Genomic DNA, 21,797 nt, shown 5'->3' with positions numbered 1-21,797 from the left:
TCTTGAAGGAGAAATGTGATTTACAGACTGGTGCAGTCAAAGGGTTTCTTCTTTCTGAAAAAAATGTATGTTGTCATTTTATTTAGCAAAGGGAAACAAAGCATTCATCTCCATTTTGGTGGGTCCATGTTTGAGTCTAGTTCTGTTTGTCTACAAAACAAAATGAATGTGCCTCCTGCCCATGAAAAGCACCTCAGGTAAAGTGCATGCCATCTGTAATGAAAGCAGTCTGGCAAAAACCCAGGCAATATTGGTGGAAAATTGAAGTCAATTCTGCCCAGTTCCACCTTTTTTTGTTTGTTTTTTCACTCTGTTTTCCTCCCCACAGGTCTTGCATCCATAATGAAAAGGCTCCTGACGAAATACGACAACCTTTTTGAGGTCTCCTTCCCCTATTCAATGGGATGGCATGGTAAGATAATGCATCTGATGTCACAGTCATAGAAGAGATGTGGAAAATCTGCAATGTGCTTTTCCCCCCCTTGCAAATGAGAGGTGTTGCTAGGAACTTTCCACAAATAGTGTACAAATAGGGTCTAAAAATGAAGCATTTAAACACATAGTTAGTGAAAAGAGGTTATTTTCACTAAATTATATTTTTATTTTCTAGTAATAAACATCAAATAAATATTCAAATAAAGACAGACAATAAATAAATAAATGACGGAATGAGTACTGTAACTAGGTTGTATAAAATTCAACCCAGTTATACTAAAATTCAACCCAGCCTAAATTTAGCTGTAACACAATAGGGTGCTTGCTAGCTAGTTTAGGACCAAATGTGATTTGTAGTTATTGATCAACTTATTTTTTTTCCATATATACTGTGGAACCCTTTGGAATTAGCTGGTTTTCAGCATTAGTTGGTCATAAAATGTGATCTCATCTTTATAAAAGTCACAAGTTTAGACAAAAACCAGTGTACTGAAGCTAACAACACACAAACAGTTATAATCCTTCATGTCTTTATTGAACATCTCGTTAAACATTCACAGTGCTGTGGAAAAAGTAAGTGAACCCTTGGATTTAATAACTGGTCGTTCCTCCTTTGGCAGCAATAACCTCCACCAAGCATTTCCGGTAGCTGTGGATTAGACCTGCACAATGTTCAGAAGGAATTTTGGATCATTCTTCCTTACAGAACTGCTTCAGCTCAGCCATATTCTTAGGATGTCTGGTGTGAACGGCTCTCTTGAGGTCATTCCACAGCATCTCTATTGGTCTGGGCACTGACTGGGCCACTGCAAAGGGTGAATTTTCTTTTTTTTAAGCCATTCTGTAGTGGATTTACTTCAGTGTTTAGGGTCATTGTCCTGCTGCATAACTCAACTTCTACTGAGCTTCAGCTTGTCAGGAGCAGAGAGAAGGCTCAGGACCCAAACACAGAATGAAAAAATAACAGGTTTATTTTATATTAAAAAAAAATTAAAAAAAAATCAAACTACAACGAAGGGGAAAAAACAAAGGAAATATAATCCAGGCTAGGGCAGAGGAAACTGGAGACAGGACCGACCGGACCGGGTAGGAATGAGAATAAACTGACTGACATGAATTAGACCAACCAAAACACATGACCGACTAGAACAAACACAAGACCGACTGGAAACACAAGACAAACTGGCACTGGACAGCACACACGAGGAGTATAAAATAGGGAGAGAAATCAAACGGGTTAACAGGGGACAGGTGACAGGCAAATGGCAGGCAAATGAACGAATAATAAGCAAACAAGGAGGCGGGGTATGACGTAAGACAGCAAGACATGCGGCAATGCAGGAACAAAACAAAGCCACGTCCTCTCACAAGACAACAAAACACCCGAATGGCATGAGCGCACATCGCCAAGACAATAAGGCAATATACGCTCATGCCAACCGACAAACAAGATGAGAGAATGCGTAGCATTCGGAAAAAACCAAAGCTGTGCGCTCACACAAAGACAGACAGCGAAACACAAGACAGACATGGGACGATGATGCCATGGTCCTGTCAGACAAAAACCCAGACTGACAGAGTGACAGGACAGTGACACAGCTGGCATCCAGCCACCCTGACATTATCCTGTAGGATATCTTGATAAACTTGGGAATTAATTTTTCCCTTGATGATGGCAAGTGGTCCAGGCCCCGAAGCAGCAAATCAGCCTCAAATCATGATGCTCCCTCCACCGTGCTTCACCGTTGGGATGATGTTTTAATCTTGGTATTCGGCATACGGCATATGTAGTGTTGCTTGTTTTTACCAAACAATTCAACCTTAGTTTCATCAGCCCACAAAACATTTTCCCAGTAGTGTTGTGGAGTGTCAGGGTAGTTTTTTCTGGTTCAAATTTACCAATTTTAAGGCGCTGCAATGTTTTTGTTGGAAAGCAGCGGCTTCCTTTGTGATGGCCTGCCATGGACCCCATGCCTGTTTAATGTTTTCCATACAGTAGACTCATGAACACAGATGTTAACCAGTTCCAATGATTCTTTCAATTCTTTTTTTTTCTCCCCTTTTCTCCCCAATTTGGAATGCCCAATTCCCAATGCGCTCTAAGTCCTTGTCTCAATGGACGAATCTCAGTTGCCTCCGTGTCTGAGACTGTCAATCCGTGCATCTTATCATGTGGCTTGTTGAGCGTGTTACCGTGGAGACTTAGCACGTGTGGAGACCCACGCTATTCTCCGCGGCATCCACACACTACTCACCACGTGCCCCACCGAGAGTGAGAACCACACATTATAGCGACCACGAGGAGGTTACCCCATGTGACTCTACCCTCCCTAGCAACCGGGCCAATTCGGTTGCTTAGGAGACCTGGCTGGAGTCAGTCAGCATGACCTGGATTCGAACTTGCGACTCCAGGGGGATTCTTTCAAGTCTTTAGCTGTTCCTCTAGGGTACTTTTTTTCTGCTGTGTTCCTTTTGAGTAATCTTGGCTGGATGGCCACTTCTAGAGAGAGTAGCCACTGTACTAAATTATCTTTATTTATAGACAATTTGTCTAAATGTGGACCGATGAATATCTAAGCTCTTTGAGATAACTTTGTAACCCCTTCCAGCTTTATGCAAAGCAACAATTCTTGATCGTAGGTCTTCTGAGATCTCTTTTTTGCAAGGCATGGTCCACGTCAGCAGATGCTTCTTGTGAATAGCAAACTCAAACTTTTTGAGTGCTTTTTATAAGTCAAAGTAGCTCCAAACCACACCTCCAATCTCGTTACATTAAATGAATACCAGGTTTGCTAACTCCTGACTCTGGACTCTGGACTTTTTTGTTTTTTTGGGGGGGGGGGGATTTTTGCCCCTTTTTCAACGAACTTGGAATGCCCAATTCCCAATGCGCTTTTAAGTCCTTGTGGTCACATAGTGATTCACCTCAATCCAGCTGCCTCCGCGTCTGAGACCGTCAACCCGTGCATCTTATCATGTGGCTTCTTGAGCGCGTTGCCATGGAGACATAGCGCGTGTGGAGGCTTCATGCCATCCACCGTGGCATCCACGCTCAACTCACCACGTGCCCCACTGAGAATGAACCACATTATAGCGACCACAAGGAGGTTACCCCATGTAACTCTACCCTCCCTAGCAACTGGGCCAATTTGGTTGCTTAGGAGACCTGGCTGGAGTCACTCAGCATGCCCTGGGATTAGAAAGACAGTGTCTTTTACCACTGAGCTAACCAGGCCCCTAATTAGCTTTTGTTAACGTCATTAGCCTAGGGGTTCACATTCTTTTTCCAACCTACACTGTGAATTTTTGAATGACGTATTCAATATTTGCAATAACAATACAATCATTTGTGTGTTATTAGTGAAAACAGATTGTGTTCATTATTGTAATTTACGTAGATGAAGATCAAACCAGATTTTAAAACAAATTTATACATAAATGCAGTTAATTCCAAAGAGCTCACATACTTTTTCTTGCCACTGTATGTATGTGTATATATATATATATATATATATATATAGCACAATGTATATACTGTGAAAAATATGGGACACATTTCAATATTATGTTTGTGGTCATTAAAATTAGTTAGTAATTACACTTTGAAACAATGAAAAGAGGCAGGGGAAGACAGATGAATCCTTCCTTATTTACTGCCCTCTGCTCGGTGTCTCTGGTTCAGCGCTGCATGTGTCATCTGTTCCAAACGGTTGGAGAAGGAATGTTAAAATGACTTGTGTGAGCAACTGAATCTGTTGAGGTGTTTTAAGCAAACTGCTTGTAATTTAAGCTCACTGATGGCTCCTTACTCAGTTCTGCAAAAATGCTTTATAAGGGTCATGTCATGACGAATCAATTTTTCCTTTACATTTTGAAATATAAAGAATCAAATTCAAATAAAATCAAATCCTTTTATTGTCACTCCACCCATATACACAAGTGCAACAGTGGGTGAAAGTCTTGGGTGCAGTTCCAAGCAACATAGCAGTATGACAATTACAATAAACATCTGATTTACACAACACAATTTACACATCTTGTTATTTCCCCCCATGTAATTAGTGGAAATAAATATGAGATGTTGTGTTGACATTCAGCTGTCGGTTGATAGTCAGTTGCTAGTGTGTTATTAAGAGAAGTATAAAATGTGAGTCCAGTCTGAGGCTAATAAAGTGCAGTGCTGATATATGTATCGTGAGTGATCAAGAGTTCAAAAGTCTGATTGCTTGGGGGAAGAAGCTGTCATAAAGTCGGCTGGTGCAAGTCCTGATGCTGCGATACCGCCTGCCTGATGGTAGCAGTGAGAGCAGCCCATGGCTCGGGTGGCTGGAGTCTCTGATGATCCTCCGAGCTTTTTTCACACACTGCCTGGTATAGATGTCCTGGAGGGAAGCTCACCTCCAATGATGTGTCTGGTAGTTTGCACCACCCTTTGCAGAGCTTTGCGGTTGAGGGTGGTGCTTTTGCCATACCAGGCAGTGATGCAGCCAATCAGGATGCTCTCTACAGTGCTGGTGTAGAACCGTGTGAGGATGTGGTGGTTCATTCCAAACTTCCTCAGCCATCTCAGGAAGAAGAGGCGTTGGTGAGCCTTCTTCACAAAACGGCCTCAGTGTGGACAGACCATGTGAGTTCCTCAGTGATGTGGACACCAAGGAACTTGAAGTGATGTGGACTCTCTCCACCGGTGCTCCATTGATGGTGATGGGGCTGTGTTCTCTGTCTTTTCTCCTGAAGTCCACCACAAGCTCCTTGGTCTTACTGATGTTGAGGGAGAGGTTGTGCTCCTGACACCAGCATGTCAGAGTGTGCACCTCCTCTCTGTAGGCTGTTTCATCAATGTCAGTGATCAGACCTACCACTGTCGTATCATCAGCAAACTTAATGATGGCATTGGAGCCACACAGTCATGTGTGTACAGGGAATACAGGAGTGGGCTGAGAAAACAGCTCTGTGGGGCTCCAGTGTTGAGGGTCAGTGATGAGGATATGTTGCTGCCCATTCTAACCACCTAACCACCTGAAGTCCAGGGTCCAGCTGCACAGCAAGTTGTTTAAGCCCAGAGCCCAGAGTTTCACATCAAGCTTGGAGGGCACTATGGTGTTGAATGCTGAGCTGTAGTCTACAAACAGCATTCTCACATATGTGTTCCTTTTTTCCAGGTGGGAGAGAGCAGTGTGTAGTGTAGATGCAATGGCATCATATGCAATGGCATCATTTGCGATAAGCAAACTGCAGTGAGTCCAGTGAGGTAGGCAGCACAGAGCAGATGTAATCTCTGAGTAGCCTCTCAAAGCATTTGCTGATGACGGGGGTCAAAGCAACAGGACGCCAGTCGTTTAAGTGATTTTGGATTGCTTTGGTACAGGTACAATGGTGGACGTTTTAAAGCATGTGGGGACCACAGACAAGGAGAGGGAGAGGTTGAAAATATCCATAAAAACACCAGCCAGTTGGTTCGCGCACGCTCTGATGACATGGCCCAGAATGCAGTCTGGACCCGCGTCTTTACGGATATTCAACCGTTGGAAGGATCAGGTTACATCCGCTACAGAGACGGAGAGTGAACTAACCTCTGTAGCTTCAGCCACGAGAGCTCTCTCCGCGAGAGCGGTGTTATTTCCCTCGAAATGAGCATAAAAAGTATAAAGCTCATTCGGGAGAGAGGCAGCGGTGTTCACGGCAAAGTTTTTATTCCTTTTGAAGTCCATGATGATATTAATTCCCTGCCACATGCTTCTAGAGTCGGTGGTGTTGAACTGTCCTTCAGTCTTGTCCCTGTACTGGCGTTTGGCTGCTCTGATAGTTTTGCGGAGGGCATAACTGGCTTGTTTATGCTCCTCCGCATTCCCGGAATTAAAAGTGGTGGTCCGCGCATTATGTGCCGCACAAACATCGCTATTAATCCACAGTTTCTGGTTAGGGTAGATCTGTATTGTTTTGGTCTGCACTACTTCATCTATGCACTTCCTGATGAAACACGTTACGGTATCAGCGTAGACCTCGATGTCGTCATCAGAGGTGGACCGGAACATCTCCCAGTCTGCGTGATCAAAACAGTCTTGTAGCATAGAATCTGACTGGTCCGACCAGCACTGGGTTGTTCTGAGGATGGGTGCTTCCTGTTTCAGTTTCTGCCTGTAAGCGGGCAGAAGCAGAACGGAAGAGTGGTCCGATTTGCCAAATGGTGGGCGGGGGAGGGATTTGTAGCCATCCCAGAAGGGAGAGAAGCAATGGTCCAAAACCCGGTACCCTCGTGTGTTGAAACTGATGTGTCGGTAGTATTTCGGTGCTATTGACTTGAAGTTGGCTTTGTTAAAGTCCCCAGTCACAATGAACGCAGCTTCAGTGTGCGCAGTTTCCTGCTTACTTATAGTCCCATACCGTTCCTTGAGTACCCGGTCTGTGTCGGCTTAGGGGGGATGTACACTGTGATAATGACCACTGTGAATTCCCTCGGTAACCAGAATGGTCAACACAGAAGCATGAGAAATTCCAGATCAGGAGAGCAGAAAGCCTTGATAGACTGTACTGTAAGTTTCAGAACTCAAAACTTCCTTTCCAGTCCGAAAAGAGCATTAATTGTTAATTTATTGATATAGTCTGAAATATTTTCACTGTTCTCATCTTTATATTGCATTATTTTATCACCATATCTTGTATACCTAATAAAATAAATATTCGAGAGCAACAGTATGCAGACTTTGTTCAGTTTCCGATTGTTATTTCAGTCAGAACATCTGTAGTATTTTGATTGCACGCTTCACATAAATTGGGACGTATAGCTATTAATGGACTGATTGCTTTCAGGGGATTTTGTCATTTGCTTTTTTTTTTTTTTTTTTTATTGTCAGAACATACAGTTTTACCAGTGTTTTGGTGGGGGGTGTTTGCAATTCAAAGATGTTAGCCAATCATAACCCAGTGTGCATGTATATTGAAGTCTTAAATGGGACAGCACAGAAAACCTAGTGTTTCAGACAGAGGGTCAGAGACAAGGTGGAAAAAGGTAATTTAATAACTATATTATGACCTAAACCTTTACTAATGTTATAAGTGAAATAAAGGAAAATAATAAAGTAAAAAAAAAAAAAAAAAATTAAATGACATGACCCCTTTAAACATTTTGACCTTGATAATGGGAAATCCATGCATAAATTATTTATGAGCAGCATTGCTACTGGGTGATTACTCTTCAGTGCTCTTCTTATAGAGGTGCTGTGTAACTACAGCGTTATACTTTAGATTGTGGTAGAACTGCACTAATTCATATTTTGGACATGCATTTACATTTATTTGTATTTATTGTAAAGGAATATTTGGTGTTCAATACAAGTTAAGCTCAATGGCATTTGTGGCATAATGTTGATTACCACAAAAAAGGGTGAGTAAATAATTTTGGGGTGAACTATTCATTTAATATTTAGTTGAATATCTGAATATATAATGATAAATCTAAATATACAAATGTAAATTATGAATATGTATTAATTAAATTATCCTTTTATATGGTATATAAATATCATGCCCCACATGTTCACTGTGAAAGGAGGGCTTGTGTTGAAGTATCACTTCATTCCAGCTGTAGAAATGATAGCAGAAATTTGACTGACACCTTATACAGTGGCCAAGCCCCTGGAAGCTCTTTTCAGCACCGTGACTGAGGGTCTTCTGCGAGAGGACACAGTGCAGGGGCTGATTTAATCTCAAATCTTGTTATGGCCTCAGCCGACCAGCCACCACACAGTAAGATGATTCTCAGTGCTTGAATGACGGCTTTAGTGTCAGACCACAAATCTGACACCTGTCACCCGTAAACCTGCAATTTCAGACCTGTTGGAATGCATGACATAAAGCTTCCTAGCATCCCTTGCTTGGAATTGATCCATGATATGTCTGGAATTGAATAATAGCTTACTACTTGCTGAATACTGAGTAGTATGCACTGTGTACTGCCTGCTATTTTTAAAATATTGAATGAATTAAAATAGCATTGTTTGTCTAAGACTCATGTGGACAATTCACGAAACAGTTACACAGCTTTTGCGCATGGTATTTTAGCGCAAAATCTGTCTTATTCACTAACCACCTGCAAACTAGTTTAAAAAAAGCACTGTCTCAAGTATTTTTCATTCCTTTCCGCACAAACGCGTCTCCATTCTATGTAAATTAGGCTCATTATAGATTGTGCTTCATTCACAAAACTCTGTTTTATTTGCCTGGTGCAATTTACATCACGCTATTACTGCCCAAGGAAAGCAGGCGGTAAACTGAATGCTATTTAATGTTTGTGTACATTTTCTATTGATCATGGCAGTAATAATTCAACAAATAATGATCAAATGATGGAGAAGAGCGTTATAACCTGGCATGTATCCAGAGGCGAGGTGTAATCAAGCACACTTTCGTCATGTTAAATAGATGATTCAGGTGTCTGGATCACACAAGTGGAGAGATTCTGTACAGTACTGGCAGAGTGTGCCATGATCACGATGGTCTGCTGCATCCTCCGCTATGTACTGTAGCCTTTACAACTGGTCACAAGATCGGGAATTGCTCTGTGCAAATTGTGTTCAGCACAGATTTTGTGGGTGTGTTTGTGCTGTTGCCTGATCTGCATAATTTCTTTAGTGAATTGGGTGCTAAACCAGCAATGGCAGAGCATGCAAATAAATGGTGCTTTTACAGAGCTCAATTCCTTATTAGTAAATTCACCCAAAAGTGCATTAAGCACTCAATGCAAAGCCCACTTTTTTACTTCTGCAATGCAGGGTGTGAATAAGTAATGTTCCCAAGCAGTATACTCATGTGACCATGCCTATCACAAGCCCTTTTTGACATTTAATCACATGCAGGGCATGACTTATCATTATCTACAGCAAATTCTTGATATCAGCAATGGAATTGCTACCAGTGAAAGTGCTAATTCTTGATGTCATTACTCACAGAAATATACCCATTCTTGATATCAAAAAATGCAATCTATTAAAAAACATAATTACTGAAATCTTTAAGTGCATTTTCACTAGTGGAATTTTACAATCATCTGTCATTCACTCCTATTCAAGACACAATTACAAACATCTATTATTGATTTCTTACTAGTTAAAATTCCAAATAGTCATATCAGCTATGTATTTTTAACTAGTAAAAATTATAATTTTTGATATCAATAATTACATTGTTACTAGTACAAATATCCATTCCTGTTGAATACAACTGAATTGCAAATTTGTGATATCTGGAAATGTATTTCAATAGATTAAATCTTACTAGTTACAATCACGTTACACATATCAGAAATTTACACTGCCACTAGTGAAAACTGAATTACAAATATAAATAAATTACATTTTTTACTGTAGGTGCAGTGTATTTATTGATATTAGGAATGGATATTTTTAATAAAAAAAAGTAATTAATTATTGATCTCAAAATTATTTTTTTTACTTGTAAGAAGAATGGCTAGCCCTCTTGACTTTTAATCATTCGCAGGATATGAATTGCTGTTATGAACAATTCAGTTTTCACTAGTTAGAATACTAAATGTCAAAAATTATGTCATCACTCATAAATACAGAAATTATGGCAAGCCGTTTTAGCTTCTATTCATTCGCAGGATATAAATTGTTGATATCAACAATTCAGTTTTCACTAGTTAAAATTCTAATTCTTGATATCAAGAATGTAATTTTCACTAGTGGAAATGCCAATTGTTGATAATTACATTTTCTAGTAAAAATGTGAATTCTTGATATAAAAATGTCATCACTTGCAGAAATCACATTCTCGATATCAAAAATGGAATTTCAACTAGTAAAAACCTTAATTCTTGATATCTATAATTTAATTTTCGCTAGTTTAATTTTACAATGATCACTGATACTGTTGCAAGCCAAATTTACTTTTATTAATTCGCAGGATATGAATTGTTGATATCAACAATTCAGTTTTCACTAGTTAAAATTCTAATTCTTGATATCAAGAATGCAGTTTTCACTAGTGGAAATGGCAATTGTTGATATCAGTAATTACATTTCCACTAGTAAAAATGTGAATTCTTGATATCAACAATGACTTCACTTGCAGAAATCACATTTTTGATATCAAAAATAGAATTTCAACTAGTAAAAACCATAATTCTTGATATCTGTAATTGAATTGATTGATTGATTGATTGTAATTGAAATGGCAATTGTTGATATCAGTAATTACATTTCCACTAGTAAAAATATGAATTCTTGATATAAAAAATGACATCATCACTCGCAGAAATCACTTGATATCAAAAATGGGATTTCAACTAGTAAAAAATATATTTTTTTTATATCTATAACTGAATTTTCACTAGTAAAGATTCACTCTTTACTATTGCACGTTACAATTGCATTTGACGAGTCACAATTATAATTTGACTAGTCAGAATGCTAATTGAGATATCTGCAATTATAATTTGACTAGTAAGAAAGAACATTAAAGAAATCTGTTAATATATTTTGCCTAGTCGAAATTCCATTTAAGATATCTGCAATGACGTCACAGATTTTGTCACGTCAAGTCACACATCCACAAAGATGATTAGAGATATCTGTAATTAAGTTTTGACTAGTCAAAATTATATTTTCAGATATTTAAATTGCCCTCACCCCTAGTCGATCTGCTGTGATATGACGTGCAATGACGCTTCATTACGCACCGCCCCTCACTTCCTGTTGCTAACCCGTAGTGCTATTGAAGCTGTTAAAGTAACTAGCTGCTAACAGAAAAATTAAGTCATTGCTTGACAACTTAATAAACAATCTCTTGATGCATTTATATATGTTAAAAGGTCTCCAGTTAACTATGTGTAGCAAAGTGATTGTTATATGTTGCAGCATGGACCAATTTAAGTGTGATTAGTAAAGACAGACAACCACAAACGGTCTTTTGAATTTATTATTATGCAATCTATAAAAATTTGAAATTGGGCAAATAAATTCATGATGTAGTGGTTTAAAGCTTCAGAATCAAGGCACCCATGTTTTTTATCCGTTAAAATCTTTAAACACAGTTAAAAGATTACAGTCAATTGAAAAGAGAGAAGCCTCATTCAACAAGTTAAATAATCGATCATAACTGCTATTAAGCGGCTGTGAATTTCCTGGTTACTATAACTTCTGTATTCTGAATTAATACATAGCCTATATTAATTAATGGTACTAACAATTAAATACATTTATTTAATTAGTATATTAAACATGCTTGTGTATTATTTACCAATACAGTTATAGCCCACTTGATAGCAGTGTGTAACAGCAACACTGAGAGAAGTACTGCTGTGTTGGAGTGATGAGACATGGATCAGTAAAGTTCGTTTCTAATAATTACATGCCGACTGTAGACATGCAATGTGCAACTGACCTTTGAGCTAATGTAGGAGTCCCTTCTGATTTTATTTGAGTTTATTTGAGAATGATGGCTGATACAAATCATATCATACATAGCATAGCATACAAAAGTGCTCCATCATCATTGTTCCTTATTATTGGATTTTTATTTGTTTTTTAATTGCAAAATTCTGTTTAAAATAATCCAAACATACAAGACTAACATTATAAGATCAATTGTTTATCAGATAAAATGGCGAACAGCAAAAATTTATGAGTTAGGATTGTTTTTTTTTTTTTTTTTTTTTTTTTTTTTTAAGGCGGGGCATAACAGAGAGGCAATTTGCATAAGCATTAATTAATTAAATAAAAAAATTAATTAGGATATCTTTAAAGATGCAGAATTGTAGATATATGTAATTTAATTATGACTAGTCAAAACCATATTAAATATATATTTAATTAAGTTCTGACTAGTCATAATTCAATTACAGATATCTACAATTGATTTTATTACTAATAACTAATTAGAGATATCTTAAATTATAATTTGTACTAGTAATAAATAAATTGTAGATATCTGTAATTACAATTTCTACTAAAAAAAAATCTATTTTATATATCTGAAAATAGTTTTCAATGCAATCCTATGGGAAAAAATGACTGGTCAAAGTTGCATTGCAGATATCTTAAATGTTAATTATGACTAGTCAAAAATGCATTGCGGATATCTTCAGTGTAAATTATGACTAGTCAGAAATGCATTGTAGATATCTTAAATGTGAATTACTACTAGTAATGCACAACAGATATCTGAAATTGGAGTTTTGACTAGTCAAACATAATTATGGATAGGCAAATCTGAATATTAAATGATAAAAGCGCCTGCCAAACGATGTGTCATTCACTCCTTTTCAAAACACAATAATTGACATCAAAAATTTGTTTCTTACTAGTTGAAATTCCAATTTCACATATTAACAATTCTTTTCTCACTAGTAAAAATATAATTTTTGATATCAAGAATGTAATTTCTACAAGTTAAAATGCCAAATTTTTATATCAACAATTGAATTCCAGCTAATAAAAATGCTCACTTTTGATATCAGTAATTTGGTTTTCACTAGTGACAATTTTAATTTCTGATATCTGTAATATAATTGTTACTAGTAAGAAAGTCTTTTTAGATATCATTAATTACACTCCAAATTATTGATATCTGAAATCCATTTCCAGATATCAGAAATACCAAATGTAGCATGTTGAAATTAATTTACTGATATCAAAAATTACCATTTTCACTAGTTGTAATTAAATTGTTGATATCAAGAATGAACATTTTACTAATAACAATGTAATTATTGATATCAGTAAAGGGAGCTCTACTAGTAACAATGATTGCCTTGATATCTAAAATAGCCTTTGCAACTAGTGAAAATAGAATTACTGATATCTTAAATGTGATTTTAACTAGTAAAAATACTATTATCGATATCTAGAAAAATAATTTTAACAGGAAAGAATAGCTATGGTAATGAGTTTATGAATATTAATGAGACCTTGTTTTCCCATGAATACTTTTTTGGCGCCAGTAGTAGCAGGATAAAAAATGGAGGGAGACATTCCATGTGGGTAAATACAACTAATTTTTTAAAGATTTATTTTTATGTTTAAGAAACAGAAAATGAGAATTCATTTCAATTGTTCTTTTTTGTTCATTGTAAAAAAAATACAAATAAAAACAATGTTAGATTCTTATATTTGGGCGGCACTGCAACGCCCCTTTCATCTGATTGGCCAACCCGCGCCGTCTTCTGTACTGCCTTAATCCTTTTAGCCAGAATAACAGTTGGTACCACTCTGCATATTTGGCTCAATTTTAATTAAATATTGTCCTGAACTACCACTCACTGTAAATTACTCATGCCATACGCAGAAAAATCTTGTTGCTGGGCACAAAGCTGGTGCTGTTGCAAGGTGTTGTCTCTAATGGACGACGCATAATTTGTCTTAGCTATAGTTTGATTGTTTTAAATGATTGTTAAAATTGTCATTGCTCTTTCATAATTTTTCTGACATTAAACCAGTAATGAAAGAATTGCTCCCTGCGCTAAATGCTTCACATCTGCTGCTGTCTGCCCAAGGAAAAAGTCTTATTACCTGCTAAAAGTCAAAATCAAGGAGGAATGGGTGTTACAATAGTGCATAATAACATAAATGAATGTTCTAGAATGCTAATATTGTACGTCTGTTTGTTACTGTATGGTAATAAAGTGCAAGAAGACAGCGTGAATAAAATGTATAATAACGGCAGCACCCTTTCAACCAAAATTAGACTAGCATTTAATCCAAGCACAAACATTATGGAAATTCTCAGTTATTTTTATGGGATGTATTAACTAAGCTTCAGATGGGGGTTCTTCTTATAGGCTAAATGTTGATATCAGGTACACTGAAAAAGTAATGTAGGCCCTATGTATGCGCTTTTCAAATTGTCCGATTGCACAGTTATTTCCCTTCAAAGCCGATTGACAGGTAGAACTTTCACTCTACACTCAAAAAATATTTTAGCATGTACACTGTATATATGAAAATACAGTATATATATATATATATATATATATATATATATATATATATATATATATATATTATTTACACATTTTAATTTCATAACAAAATTTCATCAAATTATAGTTAGCAATCTTTAACTATATTAAATCAATAAAACTTGAATACATTTATGTTTTATTAATATTAGCTAAATATCACTCAATTGTTGTGTAATGAAATTGAAATGTGTGAATCTTAAATATAAGCAAATATATATATATACAGGTGCATCTCAATAAATTAGAATGTCGTGGATAAGTTCATTTATTTCAGTAATTCAACTCAAATTGTGAAACTCGTGTATTAAATAAATTCAGTGCACACAGACTGAAGTAGTTTAAGTCTTTGGTTCTTTTAATTGTGATGATTTTGGCTCACATTTAACAAAAACCCACCAATTCACTATCTCAAAAAATTAGAATACATCATAAGACCAATAAAAAAAAACATTTTTAGTGAATTGCTGGCTTTCTGGAAAGTATGTTCATTTACTGTATATGTACTCAACACTTGGTAGGGGCTCCTTTTGCTTTAATTACTGCCTCAATTCGGCGTGGCATGGAGGTGATCAGTTTGTGGCACTGCTGAGGTGGTATGGAAGCCCAGGTTTCTTTGACAGTGGCCTTCAGCTCATCTGCATTTTTTGGTCTCTTGTTTCTCATTTTCCTCTTGACAATACACCATAGATTCTCTATGGGGTTCAGGTCTGGTGAGTTTGCTGGCCAGTCAAGCACACCAACACCATGGTCATTTAACCAACTTTTGGTGCTTTTGGCAGTGTGGGCAGGTGCCAAATCCTGCTGGAAAATGAAATCAGCATCTTTAAAAAGCTGGTCAGCAGAAGGAAGCATGAAGTGCTCCAAAATTTCTTGGTAAATGGGTGCAGTGACTTTGGTTTTCAAAAAACACAATGCACCAACACCAGCAGATGACATTGCACCTCAAATCATCACAGACTGTGAAAACTTAACACTGGACTTCAAGCAACTTGGGCTATGAGCTTCTCCACCCTTCCTCCAGACTCTAGGACCTTGGTTTCCAAATGAAATACAAAACTTGCTCTCATCTGAAAAGAGGACTTTGGAACACTGGGCAACAGTCCAGTTCTTCTTCTCCTTAGCCCAGGTAAGACGCCTCTGACGTTGTCTGTGGTTCAGGAGTGGCTTAACAAGAGGAATACGACAACTGTAGTGTCTGTGTGTGGTGGCTCTTGATGCCTTGACCCCAGCCTCAGTCCATTCCTTGTGAAGTTCACCCAAATTCTTGAATCGATTTTGCTTGACAATCGTAAGGCTGCGGTTCTCTCGGTTGGTTGTGCATCTTTTTCTTCCACACTTTTTCCTTCCACTCAACTTTCTGTTAACACGCTTGGATACAGCACTCTGTGAACAGCCAGCTTCTTTGGCAATGAATGTTTGTGGCTTACCCTCCTTGTGAAGGGTGTCAATGATTGTCTTCTGGACAACTGTCAGATCAGCAGTCTTCCCCATGATTGTGTAGCCTAGTGAACCAAACTGAGAGACCATTTTGAAGGCTTAGGAAACCTTTGCAGGTGTTTTGAGTTGATTAGCTGATTGGCATGTCACCATATTCTAATTTGTTGAGATAGTGAATTGGTGGGTTTTTGTTAAATGTGAGCCAAAATCATCACAATTAAAAGAACCAAAGACTTAAACTACTTCAGTCTGTGTGCATTGAATTTATTTAATACACCAGTTTCACAATTTGAGTTGAATTACTGAAATAAATGAACTTTTCCACGACATTCTAATTTATTGAGATGCACCTGTATATCGTACTGTACTGTGCAAAAGCATTAGGCACATGAGATGTTTCACTAAAACTTTTTTCTTAAATCTTCAGCTTTAGTGTGCCAATAGGCAAAATACATTTTAGACTCCCAAATATTCCTTTTGCAAGTACAATAGAATAGATTAGAATAGAAGAACTGGGAGCCCTGCAACAGATGTCATAGCCCCCACAGACCCCCCACTGAACATCAAGTCAGTCTTGGATTACATGAAGAGAAAGAAGCAATTGAGACAGCCTAAATAGATAGAAGAACTGTGGCAAATTCTCCAACAAACTTGGAACATCCTATCTGCCAACAACCAAAAAAACTTGTGTCCATGTGTACCAAGAGAATTGGTGCTGTTTTGAAGGCAAATGTGGTCACACCAAATATTGATTTAGCTTTTTTATGTTTACTGGACTTGCGAGACGTGGTGTGAGCGTGAAATGAAAGTGTGAGCATGAGGTGATCATCTGTGTTCCGCTACTGCTAATAAGTAGTGCAAATAGTCACATGACCTGAGCTATTTAATTCCACTGTGCTCCTGGAAAGATTATGTCTATCAAAACTCCATAAAAAGAAGCGAATAAATCCTGTCAAAATACACTAACAACTACCATATTTTGTACATACTTTGAATTGAGTAGTGTTGTGTTCATTTTCTGTTGTTCAACCCTGTTGGTCGGAAGACTGAAAAATACATCTGGATGAAGCATATTTTGTCCACTCATGTTTATAAAGATATTGTGATTAATCGTGATTAACTACCAAAGATTATGCGATTAATCACAATAAAATATTTTTATTATTTGACAGCCCTAATATATATATATATATATATATATATATATATATATATATTTCCATCAAAAATATTTAGCAGTTTTTAAGTGCATTTCTAATAATTCAACTTAAGAAAATACGAATTGTTGCGCATTTCCATCCACTACATAATGCGCATTATCTTGAGGGAGCTGCCGCATCATGAAGGAGCAGCTGAATGACCTCTCCCTGATTTGGGGACAGTTTTATTTGCAAGATTGGAGCAAATATCTCATTTTATTAAATGCATCCACGAGACACCGTAGAATAAGTGTAATATCTGATGTAATGTCTGCTGAAATAGCTGCAATGCCCACACACCGCCAGTCTCCACATACCTGGGAGTGCCTGCTCTCAAAACTGTTCTGGTGGATTGTGAGGACCCACTTTATTGACCAGCTATGGGTTAAATACTTCCAAATGACAAGTGCTATGTTCAAAGTATTGTGTGCCAAAGTCTGACCTTTCGGTGGGCTAGTCACATTGAGCTATCGCACACTCATAACACATGCACGAATGGTCAAAACGTCATCGTTTTGCGAATAAACCTTTCCATCACCTTAATGCGCCTTTTAACTAATGTGAAACTCTAGAAAATCCACCTCCTCATAGCGCATTAAATTTTAAGCAAATTTAGAAAGTTTATTTGCATATCAAGCATTTCTATTCAGGATTTCTTATGTGTCATTTCAAAATGCACATTAAAATAGTTGGATGGAAACCCATGTTATACCTAAGGTAATTGTTAGTGCTGTCAACAGGGCTAAGAGACTAAATTCAAATTTTCAAGTCACTAGATATTTAAATTGACCGGGTTTCCATGCAACTATTTTGATGCGCATTTTGAAAACGTGCATAAGAAATCCTGAATGGAAAAGCTTGATATGCGAATAAACTCTCATAATTCGCTTTAAATTTAATGCGCTAGAAGGAGGTGAATTTTCTAGAGTTTCGCATTAGTTAAAATGTGCATAAAGGTGATGGAAACAGTTTGTTCGAATATTGATGATTTGTTTTGACCATTTGTGCATGTAAACTGTGATGGCATTATGCTCATTATAGCTCTTGACATTTGTAAGTTTAAACTCGCATCTAGTTACTTTGAGCACAGGCACTTGTAGGTTTATATGGAGGTGCTGGCGTATGGGCATAGCAGCCATTTCAGACCTCATTATATGAGATATTACACTCATTCTTCGGCAGCATTTGATAAAACAATGTCCAACACCACAAATATCTCTCTCCGAAGCAACAGGCTCCATTGTGACAAGGCAGGCTCCCTCAAGATAATGCGCATAATGTAGTGGATGGAAACGCACAATAATTTGCATTTTCTTTAGTCGATTATTCAGTCGATTATTCAGAAATGCGCAACTAGACAGACAAACCAGACACCACCTTTTTATTATTGAAAAGAACATTCCTGGCTGTTAAATTAGTGCATTCCATTGTAAACTAATGTGCATAAAATAATAATAATAAATTTGTTTTTTTTTAAAGATTTAGCCAATTTATTTTCTCAAATGTTAAGTAAAAAGTAAAACGTGAAAACTGTTATTTTCACTGCTTCTTTACACTCACAGGCACACACCAGGTGAGCTCAATCAAGTTCACGTACATAGTATAAAGTTTGTTAGATTTTTATATCCACTCCTCTTTGTTCCTAATACCCAAACATTAATTTAGCCTACGATTTTATGCAAAGCGATGGAACACATTTTCATACATTTATCAACAGCACACAGATACATTACACACAATAGTATCCATCTGCTGAGCCACAGAGCCGTAGGTTTGACAGAAAAGTATAAATTGGCCTTAAGTCACAGCAGTTTCAGGCCTGCAGTCTCCGGACTGATGTTACGGGCAGAGCTAATGACAGAGCAATCATGTCGGAGAGCATGTTGTTGTCTATGTAAAGTTTTATTAAATCTAGTATTTTTGGTAAATAATTACTGTATTAAGCTAAGTGTTTTTCTGCTAACTACTGGATCTGTATACATGTATTTCTCGTTTTCTTCTAGAAGCTTAAATTGGTTGTCATAACGAATATTATTCTGGAAACAGTTAGAATGGCAATCGGGTTGTATTTAAAAAAAATGCTTTTGTTTTGAGTCACTCAAGCCTTTGTTGTTTAAATAATTATTTTAGTATAAGTTATTACTTACATTTCTTACTAATTATGTTTTTATTATTATTATTATTATTTTGCAATGTACATGTTTTGTTAGGCTTTGTAATTGAATGTTTATTTTGAATTTGATATTATTAAATACATATGACATTGAATGCCCATTCTTTGTGTCTTTTTTAAGTACTCTTTGTAACTTTATGAACAGGAAGGAAATCAAATGATCACATATATGTAATATAGTCAAATGGATAACACCTTACAATAAAGGTCATTTGTTAACATTAGTTAACTACATCTGTTAACTTGAAAAACAATGAGCAATACTTTTACAGCATTTGTTAATCTTGGTAAATGTTAATTTCAGCATTTACTAATATATGTTTTACATTAGAATTTGTAAATGTTAACATTAGTTCATAAAATATAAATTAACAAAGAACAATGTTTTATCCATTAACATTAACAGAGGTTAATAAATGCTGGTAAAAAAATGTTCTTTGTTAATTCATGAAACCTACTGCCTTAACTAATGTTGAAACATGAAACCTTATTGAAAAGTGTTGAAAAGGCTACCATTAAATGTTTTAGATAGTAATCAAATCGAAATCGATGTAAAAACAGCACATTTTAAATCTAAAAAAGCACAAAAAAAAAAAAAGATGTAAGAAATTATGCTCCAGATGGTAGATGGCGCTAATCTACTAATACCGCATCGGCCCTGAAACTGCTGTGGCTCTGCAGATGGACATATCTTGATACACATTACAAAATCATACAATGTTATTTAATATAAAAATAATATACACCTTGTGGTGTTGATATGAAAAATAAAAGTGTTGTTTATAAATGACAGGAAACGGATCGTGGGGATGAATTAGCGTTTCTCTTTTCCCCTTGCATTTCCCCTGCGAGGTTCCATACCTTTCTATGTAATGTAAGGAACACGTAAGCACTCCTCATTACTATGCACATATCCAAAAATGAATTTATGATATCTGAAATGACCATTTTAACTAGTAAAAATTACATTTCAGCATGTAACAATTCCTTTTTGCATGTAATCAGTTACAGAGATCAAGAATGACGTTTTTTACTAGATGAAATTCCATTTATGATATCAAGGATGTATTTTCGCGAGTGATGACGTTTTAGTTGATGTCAAGAATTCATGTTTTTACTAGTGGAAATGTAATTAATAATATAAAAAATTGGCATTTCCGCTTGTGAAAATTACATTCTTGATATCAAGAATTAGCATTTTAACTAGTGAAAATTGAATTGTTGATATCAACAATTCATATCCTACATGTGATTAAAAGTTAAAAGGGCACCAAAACTATGCAAAGGTAATTACAGATATCAACAATTCAATTTGCACGAGTTAAAATTCTAATTCTTGTTATCAAGAATGTACTTCTTACTAGTAAAAATATAATTTTTGATATCAACAATTACATTGTTACTTGTAAAATATAAATTCCTGATATTAAGAAATTAATTTTCACTAGTTAAAATTCTAATTCTTGATATCTGTAAATGTATTTCAGCATGTTACAATTGGTATTTCTGATATCTGGAAATGGATTTCAGATATCAATAATTTGTTGAGAGAGAGTAATTAATGATATCTAAAAAGACTTTCATACTAGTAACAATTACATTACAGATATCAGAAATTAAAATTGTCACTAGTGAAAACTGAATATCTGATATCAAAAATGAGCATTTTTAATAGTTGGAATTCAATTGTTGATATAAAAAATTGGCATTTCCACTAGTAGAAATTACATTCTTGATATCAAAAAATTATATTTTTACTAGTAAGAAAAATATTGTTCATATGTGAAATCGGACTTTCAACTACTAAGAAACAAATTTTTGATATCAGTAATTGCGTTTTGAAAAGGAGTGAATGACATACTGGTATGAAACGTTACTAGTGAAAATTCAATTACTGATATCAAGAATGATGGGTTTTACTAGTTGAAATCCCATTTTTTATATCAAGAATGTGATTTCTGCAAGTGAAGATGTCATTTTTCGACATCAAGAATTCACATTTTTACTAGTGGAAATGTAATTATTGATATCAACAATTGGCATTTCCACTAGTGTAAATTGCATTCTTGATATCAAGAATTAGAATATTAACTAGTGAAAACTGAATTGTTGATATTAACAATTCATATCCTGCGAATGAATAAAAAGCTATAAGGGCTTGCCATAGTGATGATGTCATTTTTTTTATATCAAGAATTCACGTTTTTACTAGCGGAAATTTAATTATTGATATCAACAATTGGCATTTCAACTAGTGAAAATTTTATTGTTGAAATCAACAATTCACATCCTGTGAATGAATAAAAGCTAAAACGGCTTGCCTACAATTAATTTCTTACAAGTTGAAGTTACAATTTCACATATCAGCAATGCATTTCTTACTAGTAAAAAAATAAATAAAAAAAAATATCATTATTTGCATTGTTACTAGTACAAATAGACATTCCTGTTATCAACAATTAAATTACAACTAGTGAGAATGCAAATTTTTTATATCTGGAAATATATTTCAACGGAACTCAGATATCAGTAAACTGGAGAATAATTAGAGGTATCTTAAAAAGCTTTCTTCCAA

General features: G+C 36.0%; 1 protein-coding gene across 1 annotated transcript in view; it reads left to right on the top strand.

Moving 5' to 3' along the window:
- Window positions 1-21,797, top strand: part of galt (galactose-1-phosphate uridylyltransferase) — a 196,437-nt gene that overhangs the window by 129,925 nt on the left and 44,715 nt on the right. The window contains exon 9 of the mRNA XM_051684822.1: window positions 329-412. Within this exon, the coding sequence (XP_051540782.1) occupies window positions 329-412 (84 nt within the window). The remainder of the gene's footprint in view (window positions 1-328; window positions 413-21,797) is intronic.

Source organism: Myxocyprinus asiaticus, chromosome 43 (assembly GCF_019703515.2).
Source record: "Myxocyprinus asiaticus isolate MX2 ecotype Aquarium Trade chromosome 43, UBuf_Myxa_2, whole genome shotgun sequence".
NCBI classification, from domain to species: domain Eukaryota; kingdom Metazoa; phylum Chordata; class Actinopteri; order Cypriniformes; family Catostomidae; genus Myxocyprinus; species Myxocyprinus asiaticus.
Note: the sequence above shows the minus strand (reverse complement) of the source record. Positions and strands in the feature narration are given on the sequence as shown.